The sequence below is a fragment of the Artibeus jamaicensis genome, unplaced genomic scaffold, assembly GCF_021234435.1.
Source record: "Artibeus jamaicensis isolate MK-2021 breed Jamaican fruit bat unplaced genomic scaffold, CSHL_Jam_final contig_1998, whole genome shotgun sequence".
NCBI classification, from domain to species: Eukaryota; Metazoa; Chordata; class Mammalia; order Chiroptera; family Phyllostomidae; genus Artibeus; species Artibeus jamaicensis.
The window spans coordinates 937,345-954,567 of NW_026521407.1; the positions used below are offsets into that span (position 1 = coordinate 937,345).

Here is a 17,223-nt window from a genome sequence, read left to right on the forward strand (position 1 = left end):
CCTTGATTGATGGTTTGGCTGAATATAGAATCTAGATTAAAAATAAATTTCCTTCCAAAGTTTGCAGGCACCTCACCATTGTCCTCTGCCACTCGATGTCACTGTTGGGAGGTTTGATGTCATTCTTATGCCCCATTTCTGTATACACCTGTTCCCTCCCGCCAAAGCTTCTGGAGGCAGAAGCTTTCCGGGGTGTCCTCTGTGACCTGAGAGTGAGGCCCCTGCTGTGGCTGGATTCACCAGTTCTGGCAAGTCTTCCACTTCTGTTTTTTGGCATTACTCTTGATTTGTTCAAAAAATACAGCATTAAAATATTCTCCATCTTGATGACTGAGTTTGGGGTCATTAAATGTTGCCCCCAAAGCGAGCGCCTCGCTCTCCTCACCCTGATTTCGGCCCAGAGGCAGGAGCCCACCACACACTCACGCGCGCGGCCCCTCTCACTCCGGTTCTGGCCCACCTTCTCCGACCTTCGGAACCAGGAGCCCTGGTGGGGGGATGGAGCGGAAGGCCATGCCCTTCAGGAGAGGACCCCTGAGTAAGGGGCACCTGGGGCTCACCCTTCCCTGTGCCCAGCTTAATTGGGCCATCGATTACAGAACTGATACTTGCTTTGAGCCAGAGGGCCATGTCCCAGTTTGCAGAGAGGACCATGTGAAAGAGAGTGGCAGAGATGCAGACTTCTGGAAGCAGTTGTCTGTAGGCGTTTGAAAGGGCAGTGGGGTCTTTAAGAGCCATCATGGAGTCAGTAACTGCAGAGCCAAAAACACAAGCGCTTGGGTTCCATCCTGGACCGACTGGTTCAGAAACTCCGCAGCTAGAGCCGGGGAACTTGTTTCTTTAAAAGTCGCCCTGGCTGGTGTGGCTCAGTGGATTGATTTCCGGCCTGCGAACCAAAGCGTTGCCAGTTCAATTCCCAGTCAGGGCACATGCTTGGGTTGTGGGGTCAGGTCCCCGGTAGGGGACGCGTGAGAGGTAACCGTACATTGATGTTTCTCTCCCTGTCTTTCTCCCTCCCTGCCCCTTTCTCTAAGAAATTAAAGTCCCCCCGTTGACTCTCCTGGTGATCTGGGGATTTCTGACAGGTAACACTTCAAACCAATTTCAAAATTGGTTTCCAGATTGATCATCAGAATGTGTCGCTTTCTCGGGCACCACGTGGCTCTGTGCTTGACCACAAGACTCCCATTACCTCTGGGCTTTGCGGCTTCGTGGCTCCCTCAGCAGCCACGCGTCGGGAGTCCAGCGTCAGGAGTCCAGGTGGAGGGGCAGGGCCACCCTGGCAGGAGGTCCCCCTGACTGCGCCTCTGACTGCGAGGGTCCGCGCCCAGCATTTCCCGGATCGGGCCTCCGCCTCGGCTGGGAGGGAGTTCAGACTTCAGGGCGGGGACCGGCAGCCGACCTCGCTGGGCTGAATGATAGCCAGAGTCCCACTGGGCGAGACTCCTGGGGCAAATATAAATCCTGGAATAAGGTGGGAGAGATGTGCTTTAGCTGCAGTTCAGGAAGGAAACTTGGGGCTCCTTCGTGCCCGTGGGCTGAGGACGAGTCAGGAGTGGGAAGTGGCTTCCAAGGATGGAGGTGGCTAAGCCGGCAGTGCTCACGGGAACCCACAGAAAACCCTGGGACCGGGGCTGGGGCCCTGGGGGTCCTGCGGGGTATCTCTCCGCCGAACCACAGCTGAGGGGCTCTCACCTTCCTTTTCGATGGTTGTCCAGGAACCAGGGTAACCCAGAATGGTTGTGGGGATTTGGGGCAGTTCGTTTAGCACAGATACGGCTCTAGAGGTGGCTGTTCTCCGTAGCTGCGGGGCTGCTGCTCGGGCAGAGGGCGTAGCTGATTTTTCTCCCTAGCACGTGTCCTGTCCTGCACCGAATTCCCTGTTTATTTGCTTATATTGCCTGTTGTATTCTCACGCCCACTCTGAAACCACATCCTGGTGGGAATGGGACTCGTGTCTGAGCTGCAGTTTTCTAGAGATTTTCCCACTGAGACCATATGGCCCTGGAGCACTGAGATTTCTCTGGATGGGGAGGGGCTGGGGGAGCCATGGTGCTAAGTCAGAGGCCTTGAGATGTGCTGTGGTTTCCCCTCAGACGCTGGAAGGGGAGGCCTTGGACAAAGGTTCTCTTCCACCTCTGGGACTTTCCAGTCTTGGTTCTGTGGTTTAGGACTGGAGCCAGAGTTTGGGAGGAACGAAGTTCAAGGACATTGGGACTTGGAGGTTCCCCTGCAGTACAATAGGTTCTCTCCATAAGAGAAAAGAGTCCCTCCTGCCACCCCAGTCTTCCTGGGCCCAGCCTCCATGCATTGCTCTCCTTTTTGGCCCAAGCAAAAGCTCCCAGCTCATGCAGCACTGTGATAGGCCCAGAAACACTGAGGACCCTGCATCGGGGCAGGTACCATGTACTCCAAGATGGGTGAACAGTGAGATGGACCAGTGAGAGCAATTTCTGCCTGGTTTCTACAACCTTCCAAAGCAGGCAGTTCCCCAAAGGAGACCTCCATAAGGCCCCCTTCCAGGCCTACAGGCCAAGGGGAGACAGGACAGGGGGACAGATTCACAGCACAGACGCATAGAGAACAAAGGGTGCTTGCTGAAGCACCCCACCAGGCCAGTGCCCTGTGGAAGCAAAGAGGCGAGGAGGCCAGTGTGGGAGGGCGCCTGGGAGTAGGGTGGGAGGTGGGTCAGGGGACAGGAAGGTTGTGAGCTGGATTTTGAGGAGAGAGAAGGTGAGAGAGTTCGTGAGAAGAAAGGGTACCGGGGAGGCGGAGAGAGTCTGACCGTGTTGGCCCCGGAACTTGGCCCCGGCACCTCCCAGCTCCACGACCTCAGTTGGGCTGGACGCCCAGCCCCTCAGGTGTCAGGACAGGATGATTCTTCCACTTCCATGAAGTGTTGGGGGAAAGAAGCAATGCTTTGTCCAGAAAGTCAGTCCACACCCTCCTTCCACGCCTGGTCTGCCCCTTGACTCCCAGGGCCTTCTTCGGTCAGCCCCAACCACCCTGACCCCGCGGTAGGCCAGCCCTTGGCACTGATGTCAGTGCCTTTATCTGGCCTGGGTCCTCCCCTTCCTGGGCGAGACCCACTTTCTGTGCTTCCGGGATGATAAGTTGTCTGTGGGTTTGTGGGTTTGTTTCAGTCTGATGCCCGAACTCTTCTATGGGGAGATGGAGGTGGTTGTGTGGACACAGGAGCAAAGGGAAAGTAATAACAGGTAATGTTAAAGGAACCCTTCCCGAATGTCGGCCTCATTGTGTGGCCTTGCATTTATCTACCCCACTACCCCGGGAGGCAGGTCTTACTGATACTGTCCTGGAGCCCAAGGTTGCACAGTGAGTGAGAGGCAGAGGCAGGACCAGGACCTAGGTCTTTCTGTTTTCTGCGTCTGAGCATTTAACCACTGTCTGCTCAGGAGCAAAAATGAGTGAGGGTGCTTCTAGACCAGTGCCTCACCAACTTTACTGTGCAAAGGATTCTCTTGGGGAACTAGTTCCAATGCAATTTTGACCCAGCAAGTTTGGGGTTAGGCCCAGGATTCTGCATTTCCCAGGTAGCACAGAAGCTGCTGGAGTAGCAGGGATCCACAACACGCTCCTGTTGGGCGTGTAAGGCCTCATGGACCGGTGGAGGCAGGGGCCCGGGTGTCCCCACCCCAGTCGTCCTGCCAGTACCTGCTGAGTTGGACCCAGCTGCCTGGAGCCCCAGCCCGACGTGCCTGGCCGGCTGGCCTCTCCAACAGGCCCCGCGGGGTGCCCTTGGTTGCCTGCCCTGGCATTTCCACCTGCCAGTTGGCTGGCAGGTGACGGGCCGATGGTGACAGCTCAGCCGGAATTCCTGTCCAGAACCATTGTGAGCTCAGCCAAGGTAAATGCTGCCCCGCTGTCACAAGTGTGGTGCTGGCAGCTTCTGGGCATGAATAATCAGGACAGAAGAGACGCTGTAACAGCAGACGTTTAGGGCGGAGCCGGGGAAGGCTTGGAGGAGGCAGCCTCCACCGTCAACCTTTTCCTAGAAAGGCCCCAGAGTCGGCTTCATAGCTCCCATTCATCAAACACCCGCCGTGGGCCGGGCACTGGGCTGAGAGCTCTCTGCCCATCTGTCTTGTGTAATCCTTTCACAAACTCTGCGAGAGAGGGTCCTGAAGGAACAGACCCTCAGAGCGGGGAGCAGTGCTGGGCACGGACTGTTAGGAAGTGCGGCCGGTGTTTGGGCACCAGCCTGTCCGCTGCCCCAGCACCTGCCCTTGCTCCTGGCAGTGGTTTTCTGATGGCGGTTTTCCGACGGCGCTTCACAGACCGAGAGGTTCCCACGGCTGCTTCCTGGGCTCCTGTGCACGGAGGGTGTGGAGAAGGGCGTGGAGCTCGGCTGGGCCCCAGGCCCTTCTCTTTCCTCCTCCCAGGGTGGCCCTGCTTTGATGCAATTTATGTATTGAGCTTCCATGGACGGTTAATCGGAAGAAAGGATTCATTGTCAAAAGTGTTTGAAATCCGCATGATGTTGCTTCCCCAGACAAATGGGGTTTTCTACCAGGGCTCCTTCCATGCATTTCTCGGGAACGTGGTTCCCTTCGGTGGACTCCAGAGCGCTGTGGCTCGTGCTCTGCCCCCCCTTGCAGGGTGCGGCCGCCCCATCTAGCTCCGCGTCTCCAGTCCATGGTGCCTGGGGGGCTGCCCTCTGGGATAACGGGTGACCCACGGACAGCAGGGCAGGTCAAACTCGGTGACAGGCTTTGGTTTGGGTGAATTTCTCAGTCAAGTTAACTGCCAAGCAAGGCCTCTAAACCTTTTTTAAGAGACATCTGTACGGAGTATAGTGAAGAAGCCTGCAGGTTGATGGCCGGAGGAGGCCGTTTAGGACCTTGTATTAATTAGGTACAAATTCAGCTACTGTTACAAGTGCCCAACTGACGAGGCGCTTGGACCTGAGAGAAATTTATCCTCTCATATGTAACAGAAGTAAGCAGGGATGGATGTGGTGTCTCCCTGGTGTTGGGGACCCAGGTCTCCCCCACACTAAGTGCCTTTCTGTGCTGTGGTCCAACATGGCTGTCTCAGCTCCCACCATCACATCTGCATCCCAGCCAATGGTTACCAAGCAAAGTCAGGCCCCCCATGCCTACTGAGGGCAGTCATTCTGCTCCTCTTCCATGGGCCAGACAAGGTCATGTAGCCACAGCCAGCTGTAAGGAGGGCTGGGAAGCGGTCTAACTGGGTGGCGACATGCTTCACTAAAACCGGGAGGTTCTGTACTCAAGGAAGAAGGAGAGAATGGTCATTCGCAGGCAAGTGTCAGTCTTCGCCATGAGCAGACTTCCACCCTTAGAACTGCTGGTGCCAGTGGCAGTGTGACCGGGGACCTGCAGGGGCAGTCGGGAAGCTCCGCCACGTTTAGAGAATTCCCAACCACGTGATTCTTTTTGAGGTGGTCAGTCAAGAAGCCAGCAGTGGTTGACTCTGTAGAAGGCAAAGCGTACAGCGGCCAGTGCTGCCAGGGAGAAGTGCTCTCGGAACTGTGGTTTCTCCCTTCTGTCTTCCCATTCGGATTCTCATGGTCTGTGCTGGTGACGGACTCTCTGGGGTGTCCCTGGGAGTCCTTCCTCTGATCTTGCTGTGAGCGAGACTCTAGTCAGGGCCCTTTTGGTTCCAAGGAGCACTCGAGCTGTCTCGGGGAAGGTCCATAGTGAGGGCGGAGATGAAGGACCATCGGACCTCAGGGACCTGGAAAGCGGTTGGAAACCAGCGTGGCTCCTTCTGCCTCAATTCCTGTCTCTTTTTCACTCGTGCGGCCTGTGTCGATCGAAGCCAGGTGCATGGAAGGTCTTCCTTCCCTTTGCCACGGACCGGCGGTCACACTTAGGACCACGCCCTGCTGACATCAGAATGGCCCGTGGGTGCTGGCCTGCTGGCCTGTCAGCCACTTGCTCTAATACCTTTCTTCCAGGTGTGAGCTGGGCGGGGCCAGGTTTCTCTCCCCTGCCCTGAAAGCACCTCCCTTTTTAGCTTCACTTCCTCAGAGAAGAGCTTGAGAATCAGGAGATGCCTTCCTGTGTGGGGGATGTCCCCGAGGTGGGAATGCTTTTTGTGGACTGGGATGCCCAGTGGAGGCCGCGGGGTCCTCACTACACAGTTTTGTGTCACTTGACACCAGCGGTGGGGGAGGGTGCCACCCTCGTGGGAGCCACACTGCACAGCCTGTGGCACCAGCAGCCGTGGGGTCCTTGCAGATGGAGCTCATTCAGCAAGCACACCCCTGACCCCTGACCCCCGACGCCTGCTGTGTGCCAGGTGCCAAGCCCTGCTCTAGGTGCTGCTGGGGGTGAGGGGATGAATGTGATACAGTACCTGAGCTCTGTGCTCCCTAAAGCTCCCCAACATCTGGACTGCGGACTGGCACCCATCCGGACCCGTAAGGAACCAGGCCACACAGCAGGAGGTGAGCCTGAATGTCATGAGCTCCAATCATCCTGAAACCATCTTCCCACCCCTCGGTCCATGGGAAAATTGTCTTCCACAAAACCAGTCCCCGGTGCCAAAAAGGTTGGGGACCGCCTCCCTAAAGGACCACGCTGGTTTTTCTGATATGAGAGATTTTAACCAGTGGTAGGCAGGTGGCCCAAGTCACCTTCCAGTGAGGTAGTGACGTGAAGACCTGAGAAATGGTAGACAGAGGAGAAGGCATCGTCTTCCGGCGAGACCGACATGGATGCGGGTAGATAAGCCGGCCTCAGTTTCCCCACTTATGAAACGAGGCCGAGGTCAGTGCTCGCCTCCCAGGTTGCACTGTGGCGATAATGCTCCCGAACCGCCCAGAGCAGCTGTCACAGCCGTGCCACGCCAGCCGCCCTTCTCTCTCCTCCAGCGCTCCCAGGCACCGCCCCGCCCCACGGCGTCCTGGGCTCTGTGCAGGCATGGCCCCAGCTCCAAGTGGCCCCTTCTCTCGAGGCTGCCTCAGCCATCACCAGGGAGCCCCCCCAGACCAGGGCTCTAAACAGATGTGGCTTCCGGCCCCACCGTCCAGGGGATAATTAAAGCTGTCCTGTGCGGGGAGAGGTGGTCTGCCGGGGCCTGTGTGGGACTTATGGCAGACAGTGTGTCTTCCCCTGGCCGTCTGCCCTTGGCACTCTTCTTTTTTTTTTTTTTAGCTTTTATTTATTTTTTTTAGAGAGAGGGAAAGGGAAGGAGAGAGAGGAGGAGAAACAACCATGTGAGAGAGATACATTGATCAGTTGCCTCTCGCACATACCCAGTGGGGTACCTGACCCACAACCCAGGCATGTGCCCTAACCGGGAATCAAACTGATGACCTTCTGGTTCACAGGCTGGCAGTCAATCCACTGAGCCACTCCATCCAGGGCTGCACTTGGCACTTCCGAGGCCTGAAGCAGAGCCTCGGCCCCGCCCACCTGGCCTGAGCATGCTCCGTGTGAGTTGAGGCCCTCACTCTCCCAGGGGTTGCTAACTCATTGGAGAGAAGCTCTGCCTGGGAGCTAGAGGCAGCAGCTCCCTTAGTTTCTGACTCTCCTTGGGTCAGACGAAGACCTCTCGTCACTGAAGAGGTGCCACCGGAAGGCTCCTTGGGAACTCTAAGTGATTCTGTCTGTCCAAGGATCCCCCAGCAGCAGCCAGCCCGGCTCCTTGGAGCAGCGCCTGCTGGGGCAGTGGACTGCTTCCTTTCACGGGAAAAAGGAGTCGAGCGCTGGCTGGTGAGACGTGTCCCCGGTCACGGTCACGCCACCCTTTGCCTCTGAAGTGAGGCAGCAAGAGACCCGTCAGCATGTTTGGCTTCACTACTGCAGAGCGTGGATTCCGTCCAGGGCCCCCATTTCCAACGCGTGGAGGTTCAGTGGACGCTATCGCCAGGCGAGTCCCAGGACGCAGGCGATGGAAACAGGGCCCTTCTCCCAGCCTGCAAACAGCCGTTGTAAACACAGGCCTGCGCAGGTTCCTGGTGGGGAGCTGTGTTCAGCTGACTCCTGCAGTAGTACGGCGACGCCTATTTCTGTTATCTGCCGCCCTGCTTTGTTAGGTTTTTTTTAAAATATTTTATTTATTTATTTTTAGAGCGAGGGGACAGGAAGGAGATAGAGAGGGAGAGAAACATCAATGTGTGGTTGCCTCTCATGTGTCCCCCACTGGGGACCTGGCCTGCAACCCAAGCATGTGCCCTCGCTGGGAATAGAACAGGCGACCCTTTCTTTGGTTCACAGGCTGGCTCTTAATCCACTGAGCCACACCAGCCAGGGCTGCCCAGGTTTATTTCCAAAGTTTCAACCAATGCCAGGCACCGATCCCTCCTTCTTCTCTTTTAAGAAGGAGGGTCTGGGTCACCTCCTCATTCACCTCAGCGAACTCTCCTCCAGCTCCGAGGATGCGAGGACCTCGAGCCATGAGTGCAGAGGTGACCTCACCTGTCCCCACTTGTCAGGGGATCAGAGTTTGGGCAGGTGGGTGGCAGGGGAAGGGAGGGCAGCTGATAGCCCCAATCGCATCTAACTTGTTTTCCTTTCTTCAGGCAAAATTGTACGGTGACCTGTGCCCTTTAATAAACCCCCTTTTATTCTAGCCTCAAAAGTTAATAAACTACTTTTAAAGATTTTATTTATTTTTATTTTTAGAGAGAGGGGAAACAAGAGAGAAAAAAAGAGAGAGACACATCGATGTGCAAGAGAAACATTGAAGTGTGGTTGCCTCTCTCACGCCCACAACTGGCGACCTGGGCTGCAACCCAGGCATGTGCCCCCTGACTAGGAGCAGGTCAGCGCTCAATCCACTGAGCCACACTGGCCAGGGCAATAAACCACTTGTACATTTGAGCCACAGGGGAAGGAGAGGTGAGCTGTAGCAGTAGCTCCAGAAGGTGTTCACAACTGAGCTGGGGTCAGAGTTAGGGTCCTGCAGACCATCAGATATACAGTGTCATTTGGGGGCCTCCCATTTTTTGCTTTGGGGTGTGATAAAAACCACTCAGCACTTGAAGCGGAGGAGGCGGGCTGGGGACACCTTTGTACGTATCTCTTCGCATGAGTCAGTGTGCCTGGAGCTCTCTTTCTTGACAGGTGATTTTGGGGGGGGGGGCATGTTTTGGGTTGTTTGCTCGTTTGTTTGTTTGTTGACCAAGGTCAGGATCCCTGGCAGAGACAGGTGGAGGTGGAAGGGCTGGGGACCCAGGAGGGAAAGACACGGCATCTGACCCCCGTGGGAATCAGCTGAGAGGCAGAAATGGAAGGCACTGCTTCTCGGAGGAAGGCTGAGCACTCTGGCCGCCGACACCTTCTAGAACCCCGGGGCGGGTGACTGTGGCAACATCCTCCACTTGAGCACTGGTCCTCACCCCAGGGGTGGGGGCATCAGGTTGGCCCCTTCAGGTGATTTCATGAGTAAAATCAGAAATCAAGCATGGGGGCACTCGTGTGGCTCTCACAAATGGTACACACACCTCTTGAGGGCTCCCATGGAAGGTGGGGCCATTGGCAAGGGATGGCGGACCTCACTGGGCACGTAGGGGGAGAAGGTCAATAACAAGGTGAGGTGTGAGCTGAGCATCGAAGGAGCTGGTATCAGCCATGGGGAGGAGGCAAGGAAGGTCATTCCGGGAAGGAGGCTCAGCGTGTCCAAAGGCAGGAGTGAGACCACCGGAGGCGTCCGGTCTGGTGCGTGGGGGCACAAGGACGCACAAGGGAAGGAGAGAAGAAGAGAGAAGTGAAGCTGGAGAGAGGGTGGGCCTGGATTGTGGTGGGACTTTGGGTGCCAGGCTGAGAGGTTCAGGTTTTGTCACAAGGGCAACGGCACCCCACATGGCTTGTGAGCCCAGCAGTACGGCCTCAGATGTGTTTTAGTTTTATTTGATGGATGTGCAACCAGGCGATGGCAGTCAACATCTACCCCCGTCCACGCGTTTCTTCGGCTCATCTTCCCCCAGCTGTGCCCAACCCCAGATTCCCAGAGTGCGTCACTTGCCGGAAGAGCAGAGTCTTCCTCCCGGTGGATGGGGAGAGCAGGCACCCTGTGCCCGCTTGTGCCGGGCCCGGGGCCAGGGCTGGGCAGGCGGCCGGGCGGCTGGCAGAGAGAGCGCCATCTGCTCTGCCGTGTCTGCGGCCACTGCCTCCGGACAGCCGGATTGATGGCCCACGGCAGCCAGGGCTTCTCATGGGTCAGCAGCTCTGTCTCCGAGGCTGCAGCCAAGGGAAGCTGCCTGCTTGGCCGCCGTCTCTCCTGTGGCTGCCTCCCCCCGCTCCACGGGCTGACATGCTGTGACAATGCTTCCTGTCCCGGCTCTTCCACCCTTTCTGCCAACAGCCTCCTCTCCGTCCTGGTGCTGGATGCCCCGGTGCAGCACAGGCCTGACCGAATTAACGCCTGCCTGCTGTGCTCTGGCTCATTCTGTATTTTGTCCCTACTGGGCACACAGCAGAGGTTAGAAATACATCTTAAAGAAACCTTTGCTGCCTCCTTCCCCTTTCTAAACACTCCAGTGACCTTCGTTTGGGCTCTGTACCGTCCCCCTGCTTGAGGGTCTGTGCCTGTGTTTTCTGTTTGTGTGAGCCCCGCCTCCTCCGCCAGACCAGCAGTCCCCAAGGTCAAGGGTCTGCTTCCCTCTTTAGACTGTCAGCTGCTAAGATCCAGTTTCCTCCTTCTGCCTTAAAAAGGGTACTCCCCAGAGCAGGGGGGCTCCCCCTCAGTGTGGGAGCACCCTGAAGACAAGGGCTCTGCTTGGGGCTGCCCTGTCTATTTCTTTTTGGTGCCTCAAGCCACACTCCACGTTGGTGCGCTTCATGGGGACTCAAGGGCTGCAGGGAGGGCCTTCTGGCCTCTCTGGGAATGGCCGGGCTGAGCATCGAGACAGCAGGTCTGGATGTGGCCAGGGCCATACAGGTCTGTATGGGCGTGGCTAAGGGCCAGGTATGGAGCCGTTTGGGGCCAAGGGGGGCCCAGGAACTACCAGGACTAAATCAGCCACCTGGGCCCCAGGTCCAAGCTACCTGGGAGGGCCGTGACTTCTTGTATCCAGAGGTCTGGGCGGGGGAGGTACAGGAGGGTTCCTGGCATGCCTGGCGACACCTCACGCCTCCTGTGGGCTCTGTCTTGGGCGGTGGCAGGAGGACAACCACAGCTACTATGTGTCCCGTCTGTACGGCCCCAGCGAACCCCGCAGCCGGGAGCTGTGGGTGGACGTGGCTGGGGCCAATCGGAGCCACCTGAAGGTCCACAGAATCCTCTCCAACACCCACCGGCAGGCTTCGGTGAGTGCCCCCGCTCCCGGCTGTGCCGCCCCGGGCTGGGAGGCTGGGAGCCACCCCACCCCCAACCTGGTCACTGGGCGTGGCTGATGGCCTGTGGCATGTGATCTGGGAGGTGCCGCCCAGGGGATCCTGGATGGCGTGGCCAGACTTGGGGTGCCCACCTGTGAGCCTGCCCTGTACGTGCCTGCCCCCCCGCCCTGTCCAGACAAGCGTGGAGCAGTGTAGATGTCCAGCCCCCTGGCCTGAAGCCTGGCCCACACTGACTCTGTCCCATCCCCCGCAGAGAGTGGTCTTGTCCTTCGATTTCCCTTTCTACGGGCATCCTCTGCGGCAGATCACCATAGCAACCGGAGGTAAGGTTCGGTCAGCAGGGATGGGGGAGGATTTGGAGCTCTCAGCCAGAACTTGGGGACCCACCGGGCGGGACAGGCTCCCCAGAGATAGGGTTGGGTAGATGGACCAGGGAGGCATCCATGTGAGACTGTTCTGGGAGCCCCCTGTTGGGAGGGAGGTCACTGATGGTGTCCAATGCCACCCTCACACGGCTGACTTGCACCTGTGTGTGTGTGTGTGTGTCCCTCTGGGCCCGCTCAGGCCAGTCCTGTGGTCCCCGTGTTTCTGCATCTGACAGAGAGGGAAAGGGAGGGCGCATTGAGAGCTTGGTTCCTGGGACCAGGTTCCCTGTTGAAACAGGGGCCCATCTCTGATTCCTGTGTACGTTCCCAGGGAGACGGAGAGGAGGGACTTTGTGCCCACCTAGAGGGGTGGGGAGAACTGTCTCTGGTCTGGGACCCCTTTCCTCCACACACGCCTGAGCCTACCAGTTGGGTGTAGAGAACAGACGTTCAAGGCTTGCTTTTAGCTCTGTCTGCACGGCTCCTTCCTGTCCTTGTTGGGGGAACATAAGGGAACAGCCCTTCTGGGCCTTCTCTGGTGATTCCTCTGCACTTCTCCCCACCCCAGGCTTCATCTTTACTGGTGACGTGACCCACCGGATGCTCACAGCGACTCAGTACGTGGCCCCTCTGATGGCCAATTTCAACCCCGGCTACTCCGAAAATTCCACAGTTGCTTACTTTGACAACGGTGAGACCAGATCTCGGAATCTAAGTCACCTAGTACTAGGATTCCCCCGGCCCAGCCCCTTTAGAGGAAAGCAGGGTCCAGAGAGGGCAAGGGACCTGCCAGAGTCACACAGTAAGGCAGCCGCCCCACCATTCTGCATTGTTTCCTCCTCGGCAAGATGGTGACGAGACGCCTGCTGCCTGGCGGGATGTGACGTGATGACGAAATAAAGGGCTTGGCTCTTAGTAGAGGTGAAATAAACACTAGGGACCTTTACTGTTTCTTACTCAGACCAGCTTGTCCCTGAACACCCAACCTCCCATCCCAGGAGAAGGGGCATTTCTGCTATTTCTCCTCCTTTTTATCTCATGTCGGTCGGGATGGGCAGGAAGGAAGGAGCACACTTGGAGTAAGAGCGGCTTGAGCATGGTGTGTGGGGGCTGAAGTGGGGTCTTCCGGTTCCTCTCCAGCCTGTTGGCCAGGCTGGTTGGTGGCTTACCCAGCTCCTGCCTTCAGTCAAATGTGCAAACTGCCTCCATTGTCCCTAAGAGGCCTGACCTGGGGCCAGTCTGCTTTGGCCACTGTTTCTGCAACACCCTGCTCCCTGAACTCCCTCCCCATCCAGCCAGGTCTCTGCTGTTCTCCACAGGGACAGTCTTTGTCGTCCAGTGGGACCGTGTCTACCTCCAAGGCCGGGAGGACAGGGGCAGCTTCACCTTCCAGGCAGCCCTGCACCGCGACGGCCGCATTGTATTTGGCTACAAAGAGGTGAGAGAGCCCACCTTCAGAGGTGGCTGGGGCTTGTGGCCCCTTGTTTTTCCATTCAGCAAATATTTGCAGAGAACTGGAAATGTGCCTGGCATAGGGCTTGGTGCTGGGGACACAGCAGTTACTAAGGTGGCTGTGGGACCTGCCTTTGCAGAGATTAAGTCTGGTTGAGACAACAGACAGTAATTGCAGAGACAAGTGCAGAATCGCCACTGTAAAAAGTGCTCCTAAGTAGAGGTGCCTTGTGTCACCAGAGGCTGTCACGGGGCTGTCTACCTCAGTAAGGGGTCAGGAGAGGCTTCCCTAAGGAGAAGAGGTAATGTTTGCAGGAGGCATAGGAGTTAAGGAAGCAAAGAGGAGAATGGAGTATGTTCCAGGAGAGAGAAAAGCATATGCAAAGGTCCTGTGTCGGGATAGACCGTGGGTGGTGCAAAGCACGCAAAGAAGTCAGCATGGCTGGAGGGGTAATCGTGAGGGGCAAGTCGGGGTCGGGGAGTGGGGCACCAGATTTGCTTTTGACAGAGGTCACTCTGACTTCAGAGTAGAGAACAGATTGTTAGTGGCTCAGAGGGAATGCTGGGAGATGAACGAAGAGAGAGGTGTTGCCGGCCTGGAGTCTAGTCTAGGGGTCGATGGAGAGAGCTGGACAGATTTGAGAGCCAGTTAGCTGGTTAATGGACAGGATTTAGAGATGTATTAGATGGAGGAGGCGGAAATGAAGAAAAGGGAGGGGCTGGCTGACTTTGACACCTCTGGCCTGCATGGAGGTGCCATTCACGAAGACGGAGCATAGAACATGGAAATGTGCTTGAAGGTGGTGTGGGCCAGACTTGAAATTTGAACGGGGTCCCTTGGCTGGGGGATGTCTTCACATCCTCCGAGAGGCAGTGCCAAGCAGGCAGGTGGGCCTGGAGCGCAGAGGGGGAGTCTAGGCTGGCCCTAGAGCGTTTGGGGGTCAGACGGAGCCTCTCCTCCCTGCTGCAGATCCCTATGTCCGTCCTGGAGATCAGCTCCTCCCAGCATCCCGTCAAAACAGGCCTGTCGGACGCCTTCATGACTGTCAACACGTCCCCAGACGTGCCAGGTGAGTCCCCAGGGATTCGGCAGAGACCCAGGCTGGGCTGGACTCAGCTCAGGCTCCAGGGGGCGGGGGCAGTGGTGAGGGGGTGTGGATGGACAGCGGGGAATAAGGAAAGAAAGGAGGCCAATCAAGGTCCACCTTCTCTTCCTTAAAGCGGGGAACCATTTTATCCTGTGAAATTTCCAGCGGGAGGCGCTGCTCTGGCTGTCGATGGGCAGGCGAGCCGAGGTCTTCCCCTCAGCCACCCCCAGCTTAGAAAATCTCCAGACACCAAGTGAGGGTTTACGCGTCCTCCTAGGGCACAGTCATAACTGCCTCCCACGCCAGGTGACGTGGGGGACGGCATCTCATGGGGGGCTGCAGGAGACGGGAAAAGCAGGTTTCTCTCCCATCCCTGCCCCGCCCCTGCCTCAGTTCCCCTTTCTGAGCAACCAGGCTGGCAGGTTTTTTCTGCAGCTACAAGCCTGCAGGTAAGTTTATGTACATACCATATTTGCTGCTTATAATGCATACATTTTGCCCAAATTTTTTAGGGAAAAATAAGGATGCGCATTGTACATAGGCAGTACTAATTCCATATCTATGTGTTTTTAAATCTATTTACACTTATGTGTTAAAAGCGTAACTCTAGAAAGCAATAGTGATATCTGTATGTTCAAAAATAAGTGCTAAAATTCCTTTATAATACAAAAAACAAGTATCTAAATACAAATAAATAAATAATTGAATTAAAAAATTAAAACAAAAGGATTTTTTCCTGGAAGTTTGGGCTCAAAACGCATCCTACATGGCAAAGCACAGTGCACTGCACACAGATGAGAGCGTATGATGCTGTGGTTTCCCAGAGCCAAGCGCGTCCCACCCGCCACTTGGAGCGGCACATACCTCCTTCTTTCTCATGGCTGAGTGACAGCCCATTGCATGGACGCCTCTGATTTTACCAGTCCCTGGGGCGTAAGCTTTTCAGCTGTTTCCCATAGTTTGCTACAACACATGAGGCCGCAGTGAGTGTCCTTGCAGGCAGGTCCTCTCGTGCCCGGTGTGAGAGCTTTCTGTAGGATGAATTCCCACCACCTCACCTGCCCCTCCCCAGACCCCCTTCCAGAACTCCCAGCGCTCTCACAAGGGGCTCAGCAAGGACCTGCCAGACCCGCCCCTGGGCCCCTCTCGGCATCGCTCCACCTGCCTGACGCAGGTCCTAAGCTGGACGTCTCAGTGTCAGCCCCATTGTGTTAGTGAGCGACTACTGCATAACGAATCACCCTGAAACTTGGTGGCTGAAAACAACAAACACACGACCTCAGAGTTTCTGTGGGATGGGAAGCCAAGCTCCTGGGTCCTCTGGTTCAGAGCTGTTCCCAGACTGCTCTTCAGGGGTTTGCTGGGGTTGCAGTTGGGGCAACAGTTGTTGGGGGGAAATACATCTCCAAGAGCTCTCACGACGCTGTTGGCAGAAGGCAGCGCCCCACTCGGGTCCTGCCTTGTGGACCTCCCCACAGGACAGCTGCCAGTCGTCCTCCCAACGATGTGGGTGGGGGTACAGCAGCCCCCCCATATCTGTGGCTTCGCTTTTTGTGGTTTCAGTTACCCATAGTCAACTGAGGTTCAGAAATATTAAATGGAAAATTCCAGAAATGTACAACTCCTAAGTTTTAAATTGCACGCCGTCCCTCTGAGGAGCTTGATGAAATCTCTCGCCGTCCCGCTCCGTCCTGCCCAGGAATGGGCGTCGTCCCTCTGTCCGCACCCCCTGCCCGTCAGTCTGTAGCCGTCTCATCAGAAGGTGAGCGGCAGCCTGGTGCTACGTGGCAGTGACACCTGTGCCCCTCATCCCGTCACCCGGGCATTGTGTCCCCTCCCACCATCCCAAGAAGAAGGGGGAGTGCAGGACAATAAGACAGTCACATAACTTTTGTATAGTGTACTGTTATAATTCTTCTATTTTATTATCAGTTACTGTTGTTCATCTCTTCCTGTGCCTGATTTACAAATGAAACTCCACCGCAGGCGCGTATGTATAGGAAACTACAGTGTGTACGGGGCAGTGTACTATTTTTGGTTTCAGGCACCCACTGGGGGTCCTGGGACCTGCACCCTGCAGATAAAGGAAGGCTACTCTACTTCCTTCTTCTCTAAATGAGGGCAGAGGTTCAGAGAGGTCGAGTGATTTGCTTATGGTCACACAGGAAAGGGAGAACCGAAAACCGGATCTTCCGGGAGGTTTTAAACCTCAGGGTCCACCATCGAGACTAAGTCTGACCCATTTGCACTCCACCCAGAGAGGCGAATCCTTTCCTCCTGTGCACACACCCTCCTGTGCGCACACCCTGGGCCGATCCGCACTCCCGCCTCCCTGTGCATCACTGAACCACCGGGGCCAGGTCCGGCCGGTTTTGTCTGTGTCTTCCTCACACTGGGCATGGCAGAGTCTCAGGAAACGTCTGTGGGATCCAGCTGTTGAACGAGGGTGAATTAGAGGAAGTCGGGTCCCCTGGGAGTGTCTGCATCTGAGGCTCCTCTGTGATTCTGGAATGAAAGGCTGTTTTAGAGCCAGACTGGGAGATAGAGAGGCCGGGTAGAGGGTGGGGGGAGGAAGCACAGTGCACCTGAAAAAACAGGCGGGCAGCTTTGCCTGCTCTGAGAGGCCGGAGGAGATGCAAGGGCTCCGCTGTGGGAACCGCTGGCTCCGGTGACTGCAGGTGCTGTTTGCCAAGGCATCGTATCCACTGACCAGGTCAAAGACTGCGCCTGACCCCCAGTCACTGCCCAAGGGCTCCCAGACTCCAGTCTCCCACCCCCCGTCCTCCGTTCCTTCTTGTCACTGCCAGACAGATCTGATCACGTCATTCTCTGGCTCTCTGTTGCCCGCAGCAGAGTCAGAATCCTCAGAATGCATTCGAGGCCCCGTGTGGCTGCACACGGCCCACTTCATAGGCTCCTCTCCAGACCCTCCCATCACCCACCACTCTGTCCAGGGCACTGGTGTGTATGCCCTCTGTCCCCCAAACATGCCAAGGGCAACCCTGACTTCTGTGACACGGTTTCTTGTATGAACTACTCCCTTTT

At 56.5% G+C, this 17,223-nt stretch overlaps 1 protein-coding gene across 1 annotated transcript in view; it reads left to right on the top strand.

Moving 5' to 3' along the window:
- The window catches only part of PLXDC1 (plexin domain containing 1), a 53,917-nt gene that overhangs the window by 10,217 nt on the left and 26,477 nt on the right, over window positions 1-17,223 (top strand). The window contains exons 3-7 of the mRNA XM_037140619.2: window positions 11,100-11,243; window positions 11,527-11,596; window positions 12,207-12,329; window positions 12,958-13,076; window positions 14,061-14,160. Coding sequence (XP_036996514.2) covers window positions 11,100-11,243; window positions 11,527-11,596; window positions 12,207-12,329; window positions 12,958-13,076; window positions 14,061-14,160 — 556 coding nt within the window. The remainder of the gene's footprint in view (window positions 1-11,099; window positions 11,244-11,526; window positions 11,597-12,206; window positions 12,330-12,957; window positions 13,077-14,060; window positions 14,161-17,223) is intronic.